Source organism: Siniperca chuatsi, linkage group LG24, assembly GCF_020085105.1.
Source record: "Siniperca chuatsi isolate FFG_IHB_CAS linkage group LG24, ASM2008510v1, whole genome shotgun sequence".
NCBI lineage: Eukaryota > Metazoa > Chordata > Actinopteri > Centrarchiformes > Sinipercidae > Siniperca > Siniperca chuatsi.
In genome coordinates, this window is record NC_058065.1 from 4,710,426 (window position 1) to 4,727,311 (window position 16,886).

At 39.4% G+C, this 16,886-nt stretch overlaps 1 protein-coding gene across 2 annotated transcripts; it reads right to left on the reverse strand.

Annotated features, from left to right (window-relative positions):
* Positions 1 to 39: 39 nt before the first annotated feature.
* On the reverse strand, positions 40 to 16,632 carry mpp4b (MAGUK p55 scaffold protein 4b). Of its 2 annotated transcripts, XM_044188722.1 has the most exons (22): positions 16,291 to 16,575; positions 14,088 to 14,210; positions 13,874 to 13,995; positions 12,745 to 12,822; positions 12,561 to 12,644; positions 11,804 to 11,935; positions 8,063 to 8,144; positions 6,745 to 6,830; positions 6,161 to 6,235; positions 5,883 to 6,079; positions 4,738 to 4,796; positions 4,584 to 4,601; positions 4,411 to 4,452; positions 4,273 to 4,293; positions 4,110 to 4,124; positions 3,506 to 3,547; positions 3,175 to 3,348; positions 2,823 to 2,903; positions 2,527 to 2,620; positions 2,166 to 2,274; positions 1,777 to 1,911; positions 40 to 1,130 (listed from the first exon to the last, which is right to left on the reverse strand). In XM_044188722.1, exons 2-22 carry the CDS (start codon positions 14,143 to 14,145, stop codon positions 939 to 941), a joined length of 1,896 nt encoding a protein of 631 aa, XP_044044657.1. In that variant the 5' UTR covers positions 14,146 to 14,210; positions 16,291 to 16,575; the 3' UTR covers positions 40 to 938. The 2 variants fall into 2 exon arrangements, 1 of the variants encoding a protein (XP_044044657.1); XR_006377121.1 differs by lacking the exons at positions 40 to 1,130; positions 1,777 to 1,911; positions 2,166 to 2,274; ... (9 more) ...; positions 5,883 to 6,079; positions 6,161 to 6,235 and adding exons at positions 8,533 to 9,506; positions 9,621 to 10,020 and having other exon boundaries at positions 6,778 to 6,830; positions 16,291 to 16,632.
* Between the last annotated feature and the right edge of the window lie 254 nt (positions 16,633 to 16,886).

The window sequence follows — 16,886 nt, forward strand, 5'->3', positions numbered from 1 at the left end:
AGATGAATAAGTGACTGACTAAATAAATGAATGAACAAATTACTATCAGAAGTGGTTTATTAATGTCACAAACGGGTACAAATAATAAAATGGCATTGCTTTGCTTGCACTTTTGCATATTATCACATTATTTTAATTAAATAAGGACACAAAGTGTAATTTTTGTGAGAGCTTCCCAAACACAGCTTTTTGTTAACGTTTCGTAATTTTTTTGGCATGCAATGACACATTTTAGGCTATAGTAAACCACAAAGAAATGACACAAATTCAGAATGAAAAACAAAACATATAACAACATTAAACAAGAAACCACTTTGCTTTCTAGCATGTAAACATCAATTGGAAAAAGATCACATTCTTTATTGCAGGTCTGTGTACAAGAGTGGGGAGCGGGGCAAGAAATTAACTTGTTTTGTCTGTTTTGTTCTCCGGTGGCCACAGTGAACATTTTGCTAAATTAAAGGTGCATGCAGAGCAGGAAACTGTTTTTTCTATGAGCAACATGTGCCTATAATAACTTTCATAATACGCCTTTGTTGCTCCAAAAAGCCCAGAAGAAGGTGCACTTAAGTAGTTTTAAACTGTTTAGTCTTAGTACAAATAAATAGTTAACTAGTTACTTCTAGTTGGCTCTAAATTTAAACTTCTGACATTAAACTCTGACACAGTTTCATTGGTTTCTTTGGGCATGAGTCCAGCTCCATCTTATCTTTGGGGATTTGAAGCGACTTAAGAACCAGATCAAGCACACAAGTAACAACAAGATCAAAATAAAACAAACAAATAAGTAGATTTCTTTCATGCCCTACTCCCCTAAAACATGCAATTGATTTACATGTTAGTGAGGAATCTGTAAAATGAGATTGAAAATAATTGCTGCCATGATAATAGGGGTCACATCTCCCTTGTCCCCTTGTCTCCTCCTCCTCCGCCCCCTCTTACGACTCGCCGGTGGGTCGTATCCAACTGGCAGGGACCCACTGCGGCTCGTCCTGCGCCTTCCTCACAGCCGTCAGCAGCTGGACGCAGGAGTCCTGCAGCTCGTCGTTGACGATCACGTGGTCAAAGAACTGCCAGTAGTGGGACTCGATCTTCCGGGCAGCTTCTTCCATCTCCTGGAAGTCTTCATCCTGTTGGAGGACACAAAAGTCAGAACTGATTCCAGCTTCAAATGTCTTCACCTTGGTGTTGAGGAAATAAAGTTTATCATAACTAAATAATTAAATAACAACATGATAATCTAATTGCTGGTGTCATGGCAATTCTGGCACCTAAAAGTCGGGCCAATAGTACTCCCCTAAATATGTATGTATGAATATAGATATAAATATGTATTTTTTTATATTGCCATGCAACTATGTGAGTTTTGATTTCTCAGGTGAAACAAGTGTTTCACATTAACATTGATTTTAATGTCTTAATGTTTTAAAAACCTTTTTCCCTCCATCATATCATGCTCCTTTAGTTTTCCATGTACAAATAACTCAACAAAATAAATATAAATGGGTTTTTTTGCCTTTACAATGTTCCCTTTACAACATTTAAATACTTCAAATCAAGAATATAACTTCTGAGAAAAAAATGTTTTACTTGCACTGGCTTTGCTAACAAATACTGAAAAATGTCTGTATCATTGCGGAATGTAAATAAAGTATGATAAATGATAATTGATGGATAACATTATCGGGTCTTTCTTAGAAATATGGTTCAAATGTGTAAGAACAGGCGTCTTAAAATAGATAAAAAAGAATAAAATGTGGCCCTGGAGGAGTTTACTTTGTACGGTCGGTTGACATAGTAGTTGGTGGTGATGTACGAGTCCTGTCTGGTCTCCCTGAGGCGCTCCAGTGGCGGAGGCTTCACATAGATGATGTAGGCCCTTAGTTCGTGGGTCCTCACTGCCTGAATGGCCTAAATGCAGAGATAAAACAGAAATGAAGAATATTCAAATTAAAGCGACTCTATGTAACATTTTATCAAAGTTATTGGAAGCACAAAAACTGTTTCTGTTAGTGGTATTTTCTCACTTAAGCCCTTCAGTAACAGAATGATATTAATTTAGACACAACAGATGACAGATAATGTCATTACTTTTTAAATGGATAACATCATTTTAGAAAAAATTGATTTTTAATCATTTGAAAACATTTCCATGTTGCACTTACGTTTGGCTCAATGTCGATGACGCAGATCTTTCTGCTGTTTAAAACGTCCCTCACAGACTTGATGCTGGTGCCGTACAGATTCCCTTTGTACTCCCCGTATTCCAGAAACCTGTAGGACATAATCATTTCACAGCTTTTTATCGTTTCAGCGGGTGTAAAAGGCAGATTATGTTGCAGACAGAACAAATACGTTTGTTATATTTAGTATAAGAACATTTTAGAATTTCATAATGGTGAATATATTGTGTTTATATATATATATATATATATATATATATATATATATATATATATATATATATATATTTTGTCTCCACTACATTCATTATTATTCATGGCTTCACAGCAGAGACTGTTGTACCTGTTGTTATACACCATGTTGTCGAAGATTTCTCGGCTGGTGAAGTAATATTCTCTGCCAGACTCCTCGTATCCTCTGGGTGCTCTTGTGGTGTCTGGTGAAGGGAAAAGGAAACTCTTTATTCACATTTTATAAAATATATGTTATTGTTTCTCTTTGAGACAGACAATCATTTAACAACATCAGAAGCTCTCAGAAGGAAGAATTTTTATGCTTTATTTATTATTATTATTATTAATTTTGGTTATTTATTTGATCTAAATTTGGTGGATAATAATTGATAGATTTGTACTTACAAGGTACAGCTCCCTGGAAGATGTTGGGGTTTATTTCAATCAAGCGCCTCCGAAGTTCATTCACACCCACACCAGACGGACCTGAGGAAAAAAAAAACCCATCTGAAACAACAATCATACATTTAATCACATCGACCAAACCACATTTCATTTTTAATTTGCGGTGTGATGAATGAAATGGTATTTATTTTATGTATATACGTGTTTGATAAGAAATACAAGTCATGTTTTATGAGTGAAACTAAAAGACTGGTTGGATGCTATAATTGAATGTTGCTGTAATGCTCATTTCTAATCATCCTTACTGTTTTATTTTCTTTCAGCATTATCCCAGCTAGAAGCTTTACTGTACCTAAGAGGGCGATGAGGCGGTGTGCGTCCTGCGGCTGGCGCTGGTAGCGCACCACCTCCTCGTAGGGGCTGTTGAGGGCGTTGAAGCAGCTGCTGGGGCAGCGGGTGTGGCAGGACGGCTGGGTGGTGCTGTGAAACCGCCGCCGACACAGACGCATGCTGCGCCTGAAGCCCACTGAGAAAAAAGTTAATGGACTGATCTTTGAGGAATGATCCATGATACATGAAAACCCGTATATGGAACAGAATGTAATGACAGCACTGAATGACAAGGTCTGACTTTAATGTGCAGATATCAGTGCAGGTGAGAGTCATGCTGCTTGAAGACTTACCTAAGTAGATCCCTTCGATGTTGCTGCTGAAGTCATCCTCCTCTGGTTTTACATGCGGAGAAGCAGAGTGAGACATATGGATGCAAATGATTCTGCTGATTATTTTCTCAAATGAAGATATTCAGTTAATTGTCATATAAGCATTTGGGAAGTTGGAACCGGAGACGGACTAATGGATTAATGGACGAATGGCGTCACTGTTTTGATCTTAAACGTACAGTACGTTTTGAATTTCTGTACTGCAATTATTTATTAGGGGACATATAGGCCGAGAACAGAAATGTGTGACAAGCTAAAATCAGCCCAGCCCATGTGTCGGTCAATTTAGTATTGAACTTCCAAAAACTTAGGGGACTGAGACAAAAAAGTTTTAATGGTTGAAACTGAAGTAGCAGATATCCCAACTTTCAATGTCTTGTATGGGTCAAGTTCAAAAAAGTCTGGATCCTACAATTCCCATAATGAAATGCACCAAGTGTGAAACACAGGCGAGAGCACCCAATTTGAGTAGCCCTTTAACTTATTACACATTATACACTTTGACTATTTTATACATGTATTCTTAAATTGCAGATAAAAAGACTATCATCTGAGATTTTCTCACCTTCTCTGAGCTCCTCTGACATTTCCCCGTCAGACAGCAGGAGAGTTTGGAAAAGAAACGATAACAAATGTTTCAGATGAAGGACAAGAGACAGAGGGACGCTTTGCATGTGTAACAGAATGAACAGAGTCAAAACAGATTAAATCAACAAAGACTTACCTACCAGATTCAAATGCCTCCTCATCTGACAGAAAGAAAAACACACAGGGGAAATTAAACACAACGCAGCACAGACGTGCAATAAGTTTGTGTTTAAAAGATCACAGGTCAATAAAGCAACAAGCGACAGCTGAAGCTTTACCTGCTTCAACACATTTGTCATCGATGGCCATCATGTCTTCTTCTGTGGGTAAAAAAGGGAAATAAAAAGTTCTATCTGTAATACAACATATAAATCATTTAGTTCTAAAGCTAAAGGAGCTAATTTAACTACAACTGGTTTGGTTTTGCCTAAAACATGAAATCTCTCCTTACCTTCCTCTACAGTGCTCACTTCAGTAAACGTGGGGTGAAACACAATGAAAGCTCAATTGTGAAACCAAGTTGTACAGGGACTGTCAGGTCTGAAAACTGTTTGGACTTTGATATAAAGTCTGAGATAGGTTAAAGAAAATGTGGGTGCACTTACAGGTCTGTATGCAGCCATGTGGCTGAAAAGGCTGAGACCACCAGAACTCCCTCTGCTTCCTGTTACAACATGCAGATTCAGGTTTAAATGATGTGACATCACACACAACATACTAACTTTACAAATATTTCACATCAGCTTTCAAGTCACAGTGCTGCTGCTGAACAAGTCTATTAGTCTATAAAATGTCAGAAAACACTGAAAAATGCTCCTCATAAATTCCCAGAGCCTAAGTTGACGTGTTCAAATGTCTTGTTTTGTCTGATTAAAAGTCCAAAAGCCAAATAAATTCAATTTAAAATAACATAAAACAGATCAAATCAGCAAACCAGCGAGTATTTGGCATTTCTGCTTAATAAATGACTAAAACAATTAATCGCTTATCAAAATTGTTAAAGGATTCATTTTCTCTTGATCAATTAATTGACTAATTGATTAAAAACTTATTCTACAGGCTTGGCAGCAAATCTTCTGGTCAAATTTACTGTAAGTAAGAAGCATATTATCAGCAAATAAATGAGTAAATGAATGAAAAAGTTCCCCATTGGCTAGCTACAGTGGAAACAAATGTTCAGCGTTTAAATTTGGCAAAATTATTCTTTGACAAGAAACTGTTCTAAAAAATCCTCTTTGAAAAATGCTTAAATTTTGAATAACAACGTAGGTTTTCGTTAAATATTAGACTTTTCTAGTTCTTGTATGACTGCTTATGTTTAGACATTAATCATTTGAGAAGTTTGGTGTCAGTTAAATGAAAAAAAAAAGGAGATTGTAATTTTTTTTTTTTAATTTTTCAAAGTAAAGTACCAAAAAGGCATGAATGCATGAAGTTAAACATTTCCTGTGGTATCGTACCTGTCAGAGTTAGAAGCTCTTTGCTGTAGTTTTTCTTTACCCAGCATCCACCCTCTGTATGTTTCTTAAACGTCAGCAGAGATAATGCTAAACCTACAGAAACATACTGGTGTGGTCACCTTTATAAAAGTTACTAATTATAACTAAAGTGTATGGGAACCACTCTCCCCTCGCAGCAGAACTGGGCAGCACTGGGAATTTGTGAAGCATAAAAACATCCCAGTAAATGAGATGAACAAAAAAAAACCCACCGACATCTTCATTAAACAAAATCACTAAAGCCTCCTGACCGTTTCAGCAGGTTGGTGGAGGGGATGAGGCCGGCGCAGGATGTGTCGCTGGGGAGTTTCTTGGCCTGCCACCAGAGGGCGTCCGTCTGGTCCACAATCTCCAGGATGTCACCTTTTCTGAAGCTCATACCTGCATCTGCGCAGGGGATGGTCGGGTCCTGCTGAGGGCTGTAGTCGGCCATGGCCCGCACGTAGAGCTGACACCAGACAAGTTGGTTTATTATGATGATATGTAGTTTTAATGTGTAAAGATAAAAAAATGAGGAAGGTATAGATACCATCGTCTGGTTGTGGACCGGCCTTTCGGTGATGGGAACGACCTTAAACATGATGGTACCGTGTGACCTCGCTTGCTGATTGGTTGTAAAGAAACAACACGGATTAATTAGCAGATATTAATGGCTCCTAGACGTATTACAACATCAGAAAATGGATTCAGAGCACTGTAAAACATGAATCTGGTTTGTCTTTAAGAGGCAGAGATGCCTTTTACTTTTAAATAAAATCCTTTTTAATGTGGTTGAAGAGCTTTAAGTTTTTTTGCAAATTATTCCAGGTTGCACACTCAGTAAAAACAGTCACCACTTGCAACATGATCCAATCATTTTAGCAAGTTCGGTAAGGGCCCACATTAAAAGACAGTAACAAAGTAATGTAAGGGGGGGAAAGACCAAGATGCTCTCTAACTTAAGTAACTTAAATAAAAAGTATAAAATATATAGTTTATAGCCATACTAAAAGCTAGTATGACACCATATCATAATCAATATGATTTCTGTGGCTCAAGGAATTCAACATTTACACAACAAGCACAATCCACCAATACCAAAATTTGATATTATAGGACCATCCAATGACCTACCACAACTTGGATAATTTGCTCAGGTTCCATCCCATCAACAGGAAAACCATTCACCTCTATGATCCTGTCCCCTGCATGGAGCAGTCCTGCACACAAACATAAATACAAATTAAATTAAATTAGCTATCAACTTTAAATTTTGTGGGACATAGTTAACGTTAAGTGATTCTTTCAGTGTGTGAGAGACCTACTCAAGTCTCTGAAGTCATCAAAACCTGCTTATTTCTAAATTTACAGAAACATGAACAGGTAACTATTATGTCTCTTTGTAAACTAGCTGTTGCCTTACATCACACATTAAAATATGAGCATGGAAGTTCGTTCTTGAACGTTGGGAACAGTATGTAACAAAATAATAAAAGCTCAAAGGTCCACTTACTAGCTTTCAGGGCTTTCAACCACATCTCATGGTCTTCTTCTGTGAATGGAGCTCGCTCAGGTGTCATTACGTGACCAGTGTGGAAATTTGATCATGTGATGAAGTGAAGTTCCACACTTTGGGCATTTTCAAACCTACAGTTTGTTTACTCTGGTCTGAATCAGTGGATGAGCCATTAAATTTGATGTGTTTTCCACTTTTCACAAAAATTCAAGCCAACCAAAATGCATCAGTAAAAGCCACGTGAGAATCTTCACACCACTCATTGGTTAGATGTGTCAGGGGAGGGAGCGAGAAAACACAGGAAGAAGGTCCTGAAGAAGACCCTGTCTGCCCAAAGATCAAGAAGACAACACACTTTGTTCCAGGTCAGACCAGATTCATTCTTGGGCTTGCTGCTAACAACTGTTGATTTCTCTACATGCTAGTATGCAAATTGCACCTGGCTCAAACTTGCATTACACCTTGTAGTTGGGTCAAGGCCGGACCACATTACTATCACAAACCGCTCCAGAATAAATTTGTGACCGGACCGAGACCACTTCCTCCAAAGGGTCTCCCGAGTACAATTGTTGTGTCCAGATCTGCCCAACCGAATCGTACCAAGTGGGAAAACAAAGCAGAGTCAAACCAGACTAAACTATGCAGGTTTGAAAACGCCATTTGGTCACATGATGAGACAGATTAAGACTGTGAGATGTGATTAAAAGCTCTGAAAGCTAGTAAGTTTACCTTTGAGCTTGGATTATTTAGTTCGAAACACAATGAAAGTCCAGATGTTTTCTCAAGTTTTTAATAGGGTAGTACTCTCTCAGTTGTTACCTTGTCATATCACCAACGTATCATAAATAAAATGAAATAATTTCAACTTCTATTTAACAATACAATGCTTGGATCTACAGTAAATTCAGAACATTATACTTGAGAGAAAAGGCTCACCACTTCGATCAGCCAGCCCTCCGTGAATCACCCGAGCAACAAAAATCTCCCCTGTGATCTCGTTTCTCTTTATAGTCGCTCCCTAGAACAGAAAAGATGAAAACACAGAATAAATAAACCTGCTGTAATGTGGAGTAGAGGCATGTGTAGGTCAAATGAAGTCACACAAATGAAGACAAATAAAACTGAAGCCATGACAGGATGTAAATACTTGGGGGTGAAATGGAAGAGGAGATTGGTAGGTTTAATTCATGACAGTTTAGGCACAAACAAAATAACAATGACACAAATGAAAGTCAACCAGAGCTCTAAATGAATACAGATGAAGTTCCTGAAATGAGGGCTCCAGAAATCAGACATCATTGGTGAGAAGAAAGCAGGAGTGGAAACATGAAAGAATTAAATGGTCCAACACGATGGAAGAAAACGACGAGAAATGCAACGAAAAGTATGAAATAAATATCAACTACCACTTTGCATGTTTGCAGATCAGCCACTCTGTGGAGACAGCTTGAAAGGACCCAAGAAGTCCACTTTTGGACACTCTTCAGCGTCTCTCATGTCGCCTTCTTCCTCCTCCTCTTCCGCTGGCTTGATCGACCTCCTTTCACAGTGTGGGAGGTCTCCTTGGGCTCATTGAGCAGGCCATTGGTCTGAAGGTGCTTGGACGTTTGAAGCTCAGCATGAACGTGCTTCTTCTGCAGCAAAGATGCATTCTTGGTTTTCGGGGTAGCTCGGGGTGACCCACGGCAAGATACAGACAGACAGCTGGTCCCCTGAGAGGTGGATGGAGCATCCAGGGAGCTGCTGAGGGAGCTGGAGGAGGAGGTGGAGGAAGGAAGTGAGGGGAAGGAACATTTGGATTGGTGTGTCAGCGATGGATGTTGCCCTCTGCTTTTTGGAGTTTGGCTTTTCTTGGGTGTGCCGTCTTGCTCAGCGACTGCAGGTTTTGGGGTGTTGATCTCAGTCCTGGTTGCGGCGAGGAGCGTCTGTAGCCGGTCCACCACCTGGGTGAGGAGGACCAAGGCCTGGGAGTTGTCCTGCACCGTGTCCGACATGCGTTCAGTCGCGGCTGCCATCTTCTCCCCGAGGAGCTTTATGTCTTTGGTGCTGTTCTCCATGGAGCTGGCGGCCAGCTGCACTGTCGTTCTCAGCTCATCCAGACTCTCCTGCTTGGCGAGCTCCACAGGGGGCACCGGGGGCAAATCCACCACATGGCGAGGGCGCATGGGGCTCGGGGGAGCAGTGCGGATGCGAGGGCTTTGGCTTCGAAGCCTGGGAGGCAGTCCTGGCTGGAGGTAGTCATCTACATTGGAGTAGCAGGGTACGGTGAGACACGGGGGAGACATTGTCCACCGCCTGGCTGTGGGAAGCCGGGATGGGGCATTGGTGGGCTCTCCTGCTTCATCTTCATCTCCACTGTCTAGCTCTTCAATGATGTTGTCTCCATGAAAAAACAGACATTATTAATCCATGAATAATCACAAGTAGCTGTGATGAATGATGGTAGAGGAGGGCGCAATGACGGATGATGAAAAACCAACAGATCTTTTCTTACCAATCAGAACAGAGCTGTAGACTGAAGGAGCTGAGCGGTTCAGACTTTGCTCCCAAAGCAGGTTGGTGTAACAAACTCTACACCGGCTCATCGGCTTGCTACAGCACATCTGACAGTTACTCATTGGCTTATAGCGAGATGGAGGGCATGGCCGAGCTGCTGCTGCGTGACACGGTGGCTCAGTTGGTGGGTAGCTGCCTCTCCGAACACTACACCATGACGAATCCTTGACATCCAGCCTCCCAGCAGCAGGGCTCTGGACCCCGAATGCACCATCTCGGTGAAGCCTCTGCTCGGTCAGACACCTCAGGGTGTCCCAGTGACTGCAGTTCCCCCCTCTGGAGCTTTTTGCAAATGGGTAGGATGCACTGGGCAGCTGCAGCCTGACTCTCTGGTGGAGCTGTGAGACAACAGAGTCACTCAAAGGTAGAGGGAAATGTTCAATACAGGCACTAGAGATTGAGAACTTCCACTGGAAAAACGCGAGGTCATATCAGTACTTTCTGTTAAACGAGCTGTACAATAAAAAACCCAAAAGACATACTGAGACTGACAAACAGAAGACTTGCATGTAAGTATTTTGCAGAGACTGATAATAAATGAGTCTCCAATCTTCTTTTTCAGTGGTTTATGCTGTTAGGGAAATGATCTGTAGCATTAACGGACAATTATTCAAATGAGAGATTATAAAATTCAAACATCTGGTCTCTGTTGGCTGCAGTCAGCTGTTTGATTTATATTTGGCAAAAAAAAATCCTACATATTAAAATATCCACAAGCATCTGCTTCCACAGTATTGGAAAAGCAATTCTATTGTGATCCAGTTTATATACTGAAATGTATACATGGTTTACAGACGAATGTGAATAATTTATTCCAAATAGGTCAAAAACACATCATTAAAACAAAATATTTGACTTTTTCCAGATATTATAGTCAGCTTAAAGGGTCAGTTCAAACAAATCATAAAATATATTTTCCTTCTTATCTCTACTGGTTAAGCCACACAGATCATTTTCGTTTTATGTGTAAACGTTTTGATATATCAACCCCTGAGATTTATGTTGACATGGCAGGTACATCAATATGTTTTGTGTAAATATTCTATGATGTCCTATAGTGTGTATACTGTAACACAATTAATGGAATAACAAGGCACTGGTTTAATACACCTAGTTAAAACTAATGCAGTCTAATACAACAGTCCTGCAATAAAAATCCTCCCTTCATGAAGCTTATAAAGTTCAGTTTTTGCTTAAACTTAGAGAGGTGTTGATTCAACATTGTGATCATTTTAGATGATGTAGTTTGGGGTGCTGTTGTTGAATTGTACTGCATTTTACACAGTGTTTTTGTTATTCGGCCTACCCTTATTGATATAAATGTGATGGACAAAATAATAGAAACACCTGTCAGTATAACACAATACAATTCAGCAGCACCACAGTCTTTTTGTTGAGGAAGGCTGTTATATTTTACAACCAAAATCCAAAAACATGTTATTTTTTACCTTGTCTCTTGTTTGAAAAAATTAAAAATTATAAGTTTGGTGCACTTCACTTCACTTTTCCATGTATTATGATTATGATTTGCTGGCTTCCTTATGTGTGAGACTGCTGACCCGTTTTGGCTGCATATGTTCAGTATCACGGTTACTCGTGAAAATACACAGAATTTGTTGGCAACAGTTTTTATTAGAACTATTTTCTGTCAAAGAAATTGACCCAATATTGACCATAATGGCCTTGAATCAGAACGATCTTCACTGTGACTAACTCAAAGGGACAGTCAGTCAGTCAGTTAACTAAACCATTTACTGTCTTTGTAGCATGACTTCATGGTCTGAAGCCATTTTTATGCTCAGAGAGGATTGTCTGATGGGTTTCCCTTGTCCCAGAAAACCTGTTTTTGCAAAGAAGGATTAAAAATGACTTTCATACATAACAAGGAGGGTGATCCCATCAAAAAGTGACCTCATCTTCAGGTCAGGTAGTGCCTGAATAGAGTCTGAATGCGAGTCAACTCAGTCCTCAGGTACACTAATTGTAACACCATATAAGCTCTTCCGAAATATATCAAATCAGAAAAAATACCATAAACCAAACTTCATTTACAGTTTTTAATATTTTAAGAATTCAAAAATGTGTAATGAGTAATGAGGAGACTTTAGCTGTGTAGCTCACCAAAGGCTGTTTGTTCTTGACCAGGCAGACGATCCTGGTGGCCTCCTCATCGTCCGGCAGGTCGTCTGGCACTGGTGGAAGTACGGGCTCATAGTCCTTCTGGGCTACCGTATCATGAGCTGAGAGAAGAGCCTACAACACATGAAGATCAAACGTTTTTCTTTTATTGAAAACTGCAGCGCTGGTGGTCAAAATAACAAAGTCAACTGTCCTTACCCCACATGCATGTTATCCTTTTTTCAGCACAAACTCAGCTATAACTCTGACTTAACATTTTGTCAACTTAACAAAGTATAAAGCTGCCAGAAACCGAAATACAAGAAAAATGACACAGGAGCCTATAAAAATGTACAGATCTTTAGTGATAATCACTAAAAATACCATTATAACAGTTCAAGGTTGTAAAAAACATTGTTTATACTATTTATACAACCAAATCCAACGCAAAATGTAAGAAATTAAACTATAATACAGTCTGTTTACATGTAAAATGATTGTATACCATTTGTTTTGACTTTTTTGTGCCATTTAAAGTCAATGTAAATGACTGAAAATTTTATTATTTTAAAATATTAAAAAAAAACCTTTTACATATGGTTTGCAGACATAAATGAGATACTGTGTGAAAGCCCCACATCAGCACTTTTAACTGGCTTTCCCAGCTTTTCTGTACATGATATATTAATAAAGTTATGTTTCTATAAATAAGACAGACTCAAGAGGCTTAATACTGGACCGACCTGACGTGGTTTCTTACCTGCAGGTGCGGCTGTCTCAGGAGGCGGTAGAGCTCTTTGGCCTCTTCAGAGCAGCCTGGCAACGCTCTGATGTCAATCAGCAACTACACAGACAAGAAACCACATATCCACCATTTAAAAAACAGACTTCTACAAAATGAATGCGAGCAACAAATTATTAATATAAACACATCTGAGTGTAACCTGAAGTGACAGTCCTGAAGCGTAGTCCAGGGCTGGTGCTGGGGAATCCCTCAGGTACCTCTGAAGACACTCATAAACCTGAAAACAATGTTGTGTCAAATGATTAAAACTTTAATAACAAAAGCAGTTACGGTATTTTTGTGAGTAGTTAAGATGCTTGAAGGGACAAATATATCCTCAAATACTGTGAGTCATATATTATCGATCACTGATGTTCTTTTGTGATTAAGTCTTCCAATTTTCCTTTTTCATGAGCCTAAATTTCAAGTTCATCAACCAGCTTTTTTTTTTTGTTGTTAAATGAAGGATTTCCTAGATTTAGAGAGCTAGTTGTGTGCACATCCCATCCTATATTTAGAATCCACAGATTCAATGAAGAAAAAAGAGTCTGCACACTGGATTTTAGCTCCCAAAAACTCAATTTGACTTAAAAAAAAGGCAACTTTTTCCCCAGTGGAGTCAAAACGTTTTATTTTTCAGTTTTTGGGAGTCTAAAAATCTACCCTGATTTCTCACATTTCCCACAGTCTTCTTCTATCAAACGCCACTGAAGCTGCAGTGAAAATATCTTTCCTTTCTGTCCGAGGTTTATTTACTGAGTTTCACTGTGGAAGAATACAAATAAACATCAGGCATCCAGCCCACACATGCATACAATTTAAACCTGCAAACACATATTAACCCATAAATGACAAACCAAGAAGGTTGCAAATGAAAAGTTACAAAAACACTACACAATACATAGAACAAAATATACAAGAAAGTAGAATAGAATAAATCACTTCAAATAAATAATAGATTGGGTAAAATTGTAAGATTTTCAGAAAAAAGTGTGAAAGACTGATTTCCAAAATTCAGCTAAGGACGGGCATGAGCAGAACATATGAAGGAGTAAGGCAGGGTACTTTTGCATTTGTCACAGATTGGATCCACCTCAGGGTTAATTCTAGTTCATTTTGTTTTGGAAATACGAGTATGTTGAACTACTTTGACCTGTATAAGTGCGCCATACAGAAATTAATCACAAAATAAAAAAAGTGTTTTACGGAGGAATTTTGGTGCAGAGACAATGTTAAAATGATTACTGATGTTAGTATTTTGCACATTAAGAAAAAAAGTGTTTTCAGACCTTGAGCAGCGACTGCAGCCAGGAGGCGTTCAGCAGACTGTGGAGGATCTCTGCTCCATCGATGTCATGATTTACCGACTGCCTCACCTCCTCAATCACATCTGTCAGGATCTGACGCAGGCCTGCAACACACGGACACACACCAATGGATTATTAAGAGTGTAAACAGAAAGTTGTATAAAATGTACAAATGAAGTGAATTTCCTCTGCTGACCGTGTTCTCCTAGTTCACAGTGGGGGCTTAACACCTGAGCCTCCACCGCCTGCCTCATGTTCACTGGACCCCCCACCTTTGACCCCAACCACCTGCTGACTGCTTACAAGGGCTGGAAAAAACCTGGAAAAGTTAAAGAAACACAACAAACAACAGGTGTGTGATGATTCTGTACAAACACTTTATTCCTGACAAACTTCAGAAGGTTAACGTGAACAAATATCTTTTGCAAAAGAAAAAAACCCTTAAAGCTCAGCTGATATTTGATATTTTTAATAGACCTCATATTTCAAATACAATGTATGAGATCAGTCAAGTTTGATGACATATAAACAAGAGCTGATTAGCAGATTAATCATGTGATGAAATGCCTTGTGATTGTGATTGTGATGCAAACCAATTTCCCCAAGAGGACAAATAAAACGTATCTATCTAATCGCTTAGTCGCTTGACAGAAAAATAATCGGCCGCTATTTTGATAATGGATTTGTCATTTCAGTACTTTTTCAAGCAAAAATAGACAACTGTCTGGTTAACTTACTGTACCTCAACACCTGTTTATTATGAAAATGCCCCACACAGGTCATACTGTTGCACTGTGTGTAAAAAGTATTTTTTTGTCAATGGACTTTGGTGTTTACTAGTGGCTGAAATCATCATGAATTTATATTACCATATATTCTATACCGCCTGAATTAACGCATGTTTTTGTGGAGGTTCTGTAAGTGCTTTTTGACAACTTCTTTGTTATATTTTGTTGACTTCTGTCAACATCTTTGTTGCTTTTGCTGAGGTGTTTCTGCACTTGACTAGGGCTCCAACTAACAATTATCCTTATTATCGATTAATCTGTCGATTATTAGCATTTCTGGCTTCTTTTTAAATCTATGTGGGAAACACAAAGTGGTGATTTTCTGGACTTTTACCAAATTTTCTCCTAATTTTTTGGAGTTTTCTTCTCTTTTCAGAATTCTTGAAATCACTCCGTTATGGCTGGTGGTTTTCCTCTCACCCTCAGTACTTAAGATCTCATTCACCCTCTTTTTGTTGTAGGCTTTGTTAATCATGGTAATTATATGCTAATTGTGTAGAGCTGCATAAAGACCTGCGGTCCATAATATATAATGCTTGTGATGTGGATGTCATGCTCCATTTTCTCCTGTGCTATTGTTGTACTGGGGCAGAAATTTGATGTTGGACCCCTCTTGACCCACCCTCAACTACTGCCCACATTATGTATGTACCCTGTTGCCTCCAAGTTCCCATTAAGTACAGTGCACATAGCAAATGACACATGGCATTTTCATTATTTGCCCATAATTTCATCTAATATTTATACTAAGACTAACTAACTACCCCCAGGTTTTCTGTGTTTGTGATAATTCCATTAAACGAAACTTCATTCATGAATATGCGCCATGTTAGGAGAATATAAAATAAAATAATACAAGTCCTAAAACTAGATTTGTACACAGGGAACTCTACGAGATAGGGCTGCAAGATTAGCTAATAATATAGGATATGCTTTAAGAATTCAATCAAATTACCAAAACCAACTGTGACTTTTGGGCCCCTTCTGTGGCATCAGTTGCCCACTTTGCCTGGTTAGTAATGCAGTCGTGAGTGTGCAGCGGGATCAGGTAGGGAGGTGCAGTCACAACTCCATGAGTGGTTAGTGTGAAAGGGGTCAGGGGTTAATGACACACTTCACGGCAGCTCGTGAGAGCAATGGTGATGTAGATACAGAAATGTGCAGACTGTAATCTCTGGCTGGTGACCCAACAGGAGAAAACAAACGCCAGCATCAACAACAAATCTGTTTTATTTAGGAAATAATTCAGCTGTGATGGTATTTCAACCTACATCAGGTCAATTGGACATTTAGGAGGACACTGTGGCAGACCAAAATGGGGGATAAACTCTTCTGCAAAAAAACAGGTCAATAAACTTCAGTTCAGTCAGGTTTAACCGCCTTTATATCCCTCACCCATGACTGTAAATAAACCATCACAACCATATTGGAAAGATGACAGACGTGATGTATTCAAGCAAAAATAACTGTTAAAAAAAAGTTTGTTGGTAAGAAATAAAACAAGAGGAGCTCCTCAAGAGGTTTCTGCAGTTAAAGTAGAGGAAGAAGATGATCCCTGTGGCCTTCCTCCAAGCCCTTCCCTCTTCAAAAAATCAATTAAATGCATCTTACCTGTATGTCTGAATCCTTAGGGATGCCACAAGCCTTTATCCTCCAGCTCCTGCAGGTTTTTAGCACCAACACGGGTGCAGGAAAATGTAAATATGATGGGAAACTATTCCCCGGAGACTGGACGGAGCAATACACTTTCATCGAGCGACGGGGAACAAGAGAGAGAGAGGGCTGTAATCTCTCCCGATCCCACTTAATCCTGGGCAAGTGAGCCGCCTGCCTCTGGCCACCGGAAGCCAGTTCCTCCCTCACTGGCTGGCTGGTTGCCGTGGAGCTGCCAAATCTTCTTAACTCTTTCAGCATTTAGTGGCACGCAGGAGGAGCTCTGGGGAGAGGAGGCAACTGACAAAGAAGAAGGGAATTTAGGTGTCACTTCAGAAGACAAGACAAAAGTTTAAAGATCATATTTTTCAGCATTTTGTTCTCACCATTTAGAGAAATGCTTTATAATTTCAGTTCTTAGAAAGGGACAGAATTGTGTGTGTGTGTGTGGGGGGGGGGGGGGGGGGGTAATTTAAGTGGCAGGAAAAGGGAATAGAGACAGCAGGAGTTATAAAGGTTGAAAAATCCTTTACTCAGTAATTATAAGATCTGCT

Excerpts from the sequence above, each read along its gene's own strand:
- mpp4b (XM_044188722.1), bottom strand. The coding sequence starts at position 14,145 with ATGAGGCAGGCGGTGGAGGCTCAGGTGTTAAGCCCCCACTGTGAACTA. Across the intron at positions 3,349-3,505 it reads CATCGAAGGGATCTACTTAG|TGGGCTTCAGGCGCAGCATG; the intron begins GTAAGTCTTCAA and ends CTTTTTTCTCAG. Across the intron at positions 2,621-2,822 it reads CTTCCAGGGAGCTGTACCTT|ACACCACAAGAGCACCCAGA; the intron begins GTAAGTACAAAT and ends TCCCTTCACCAG.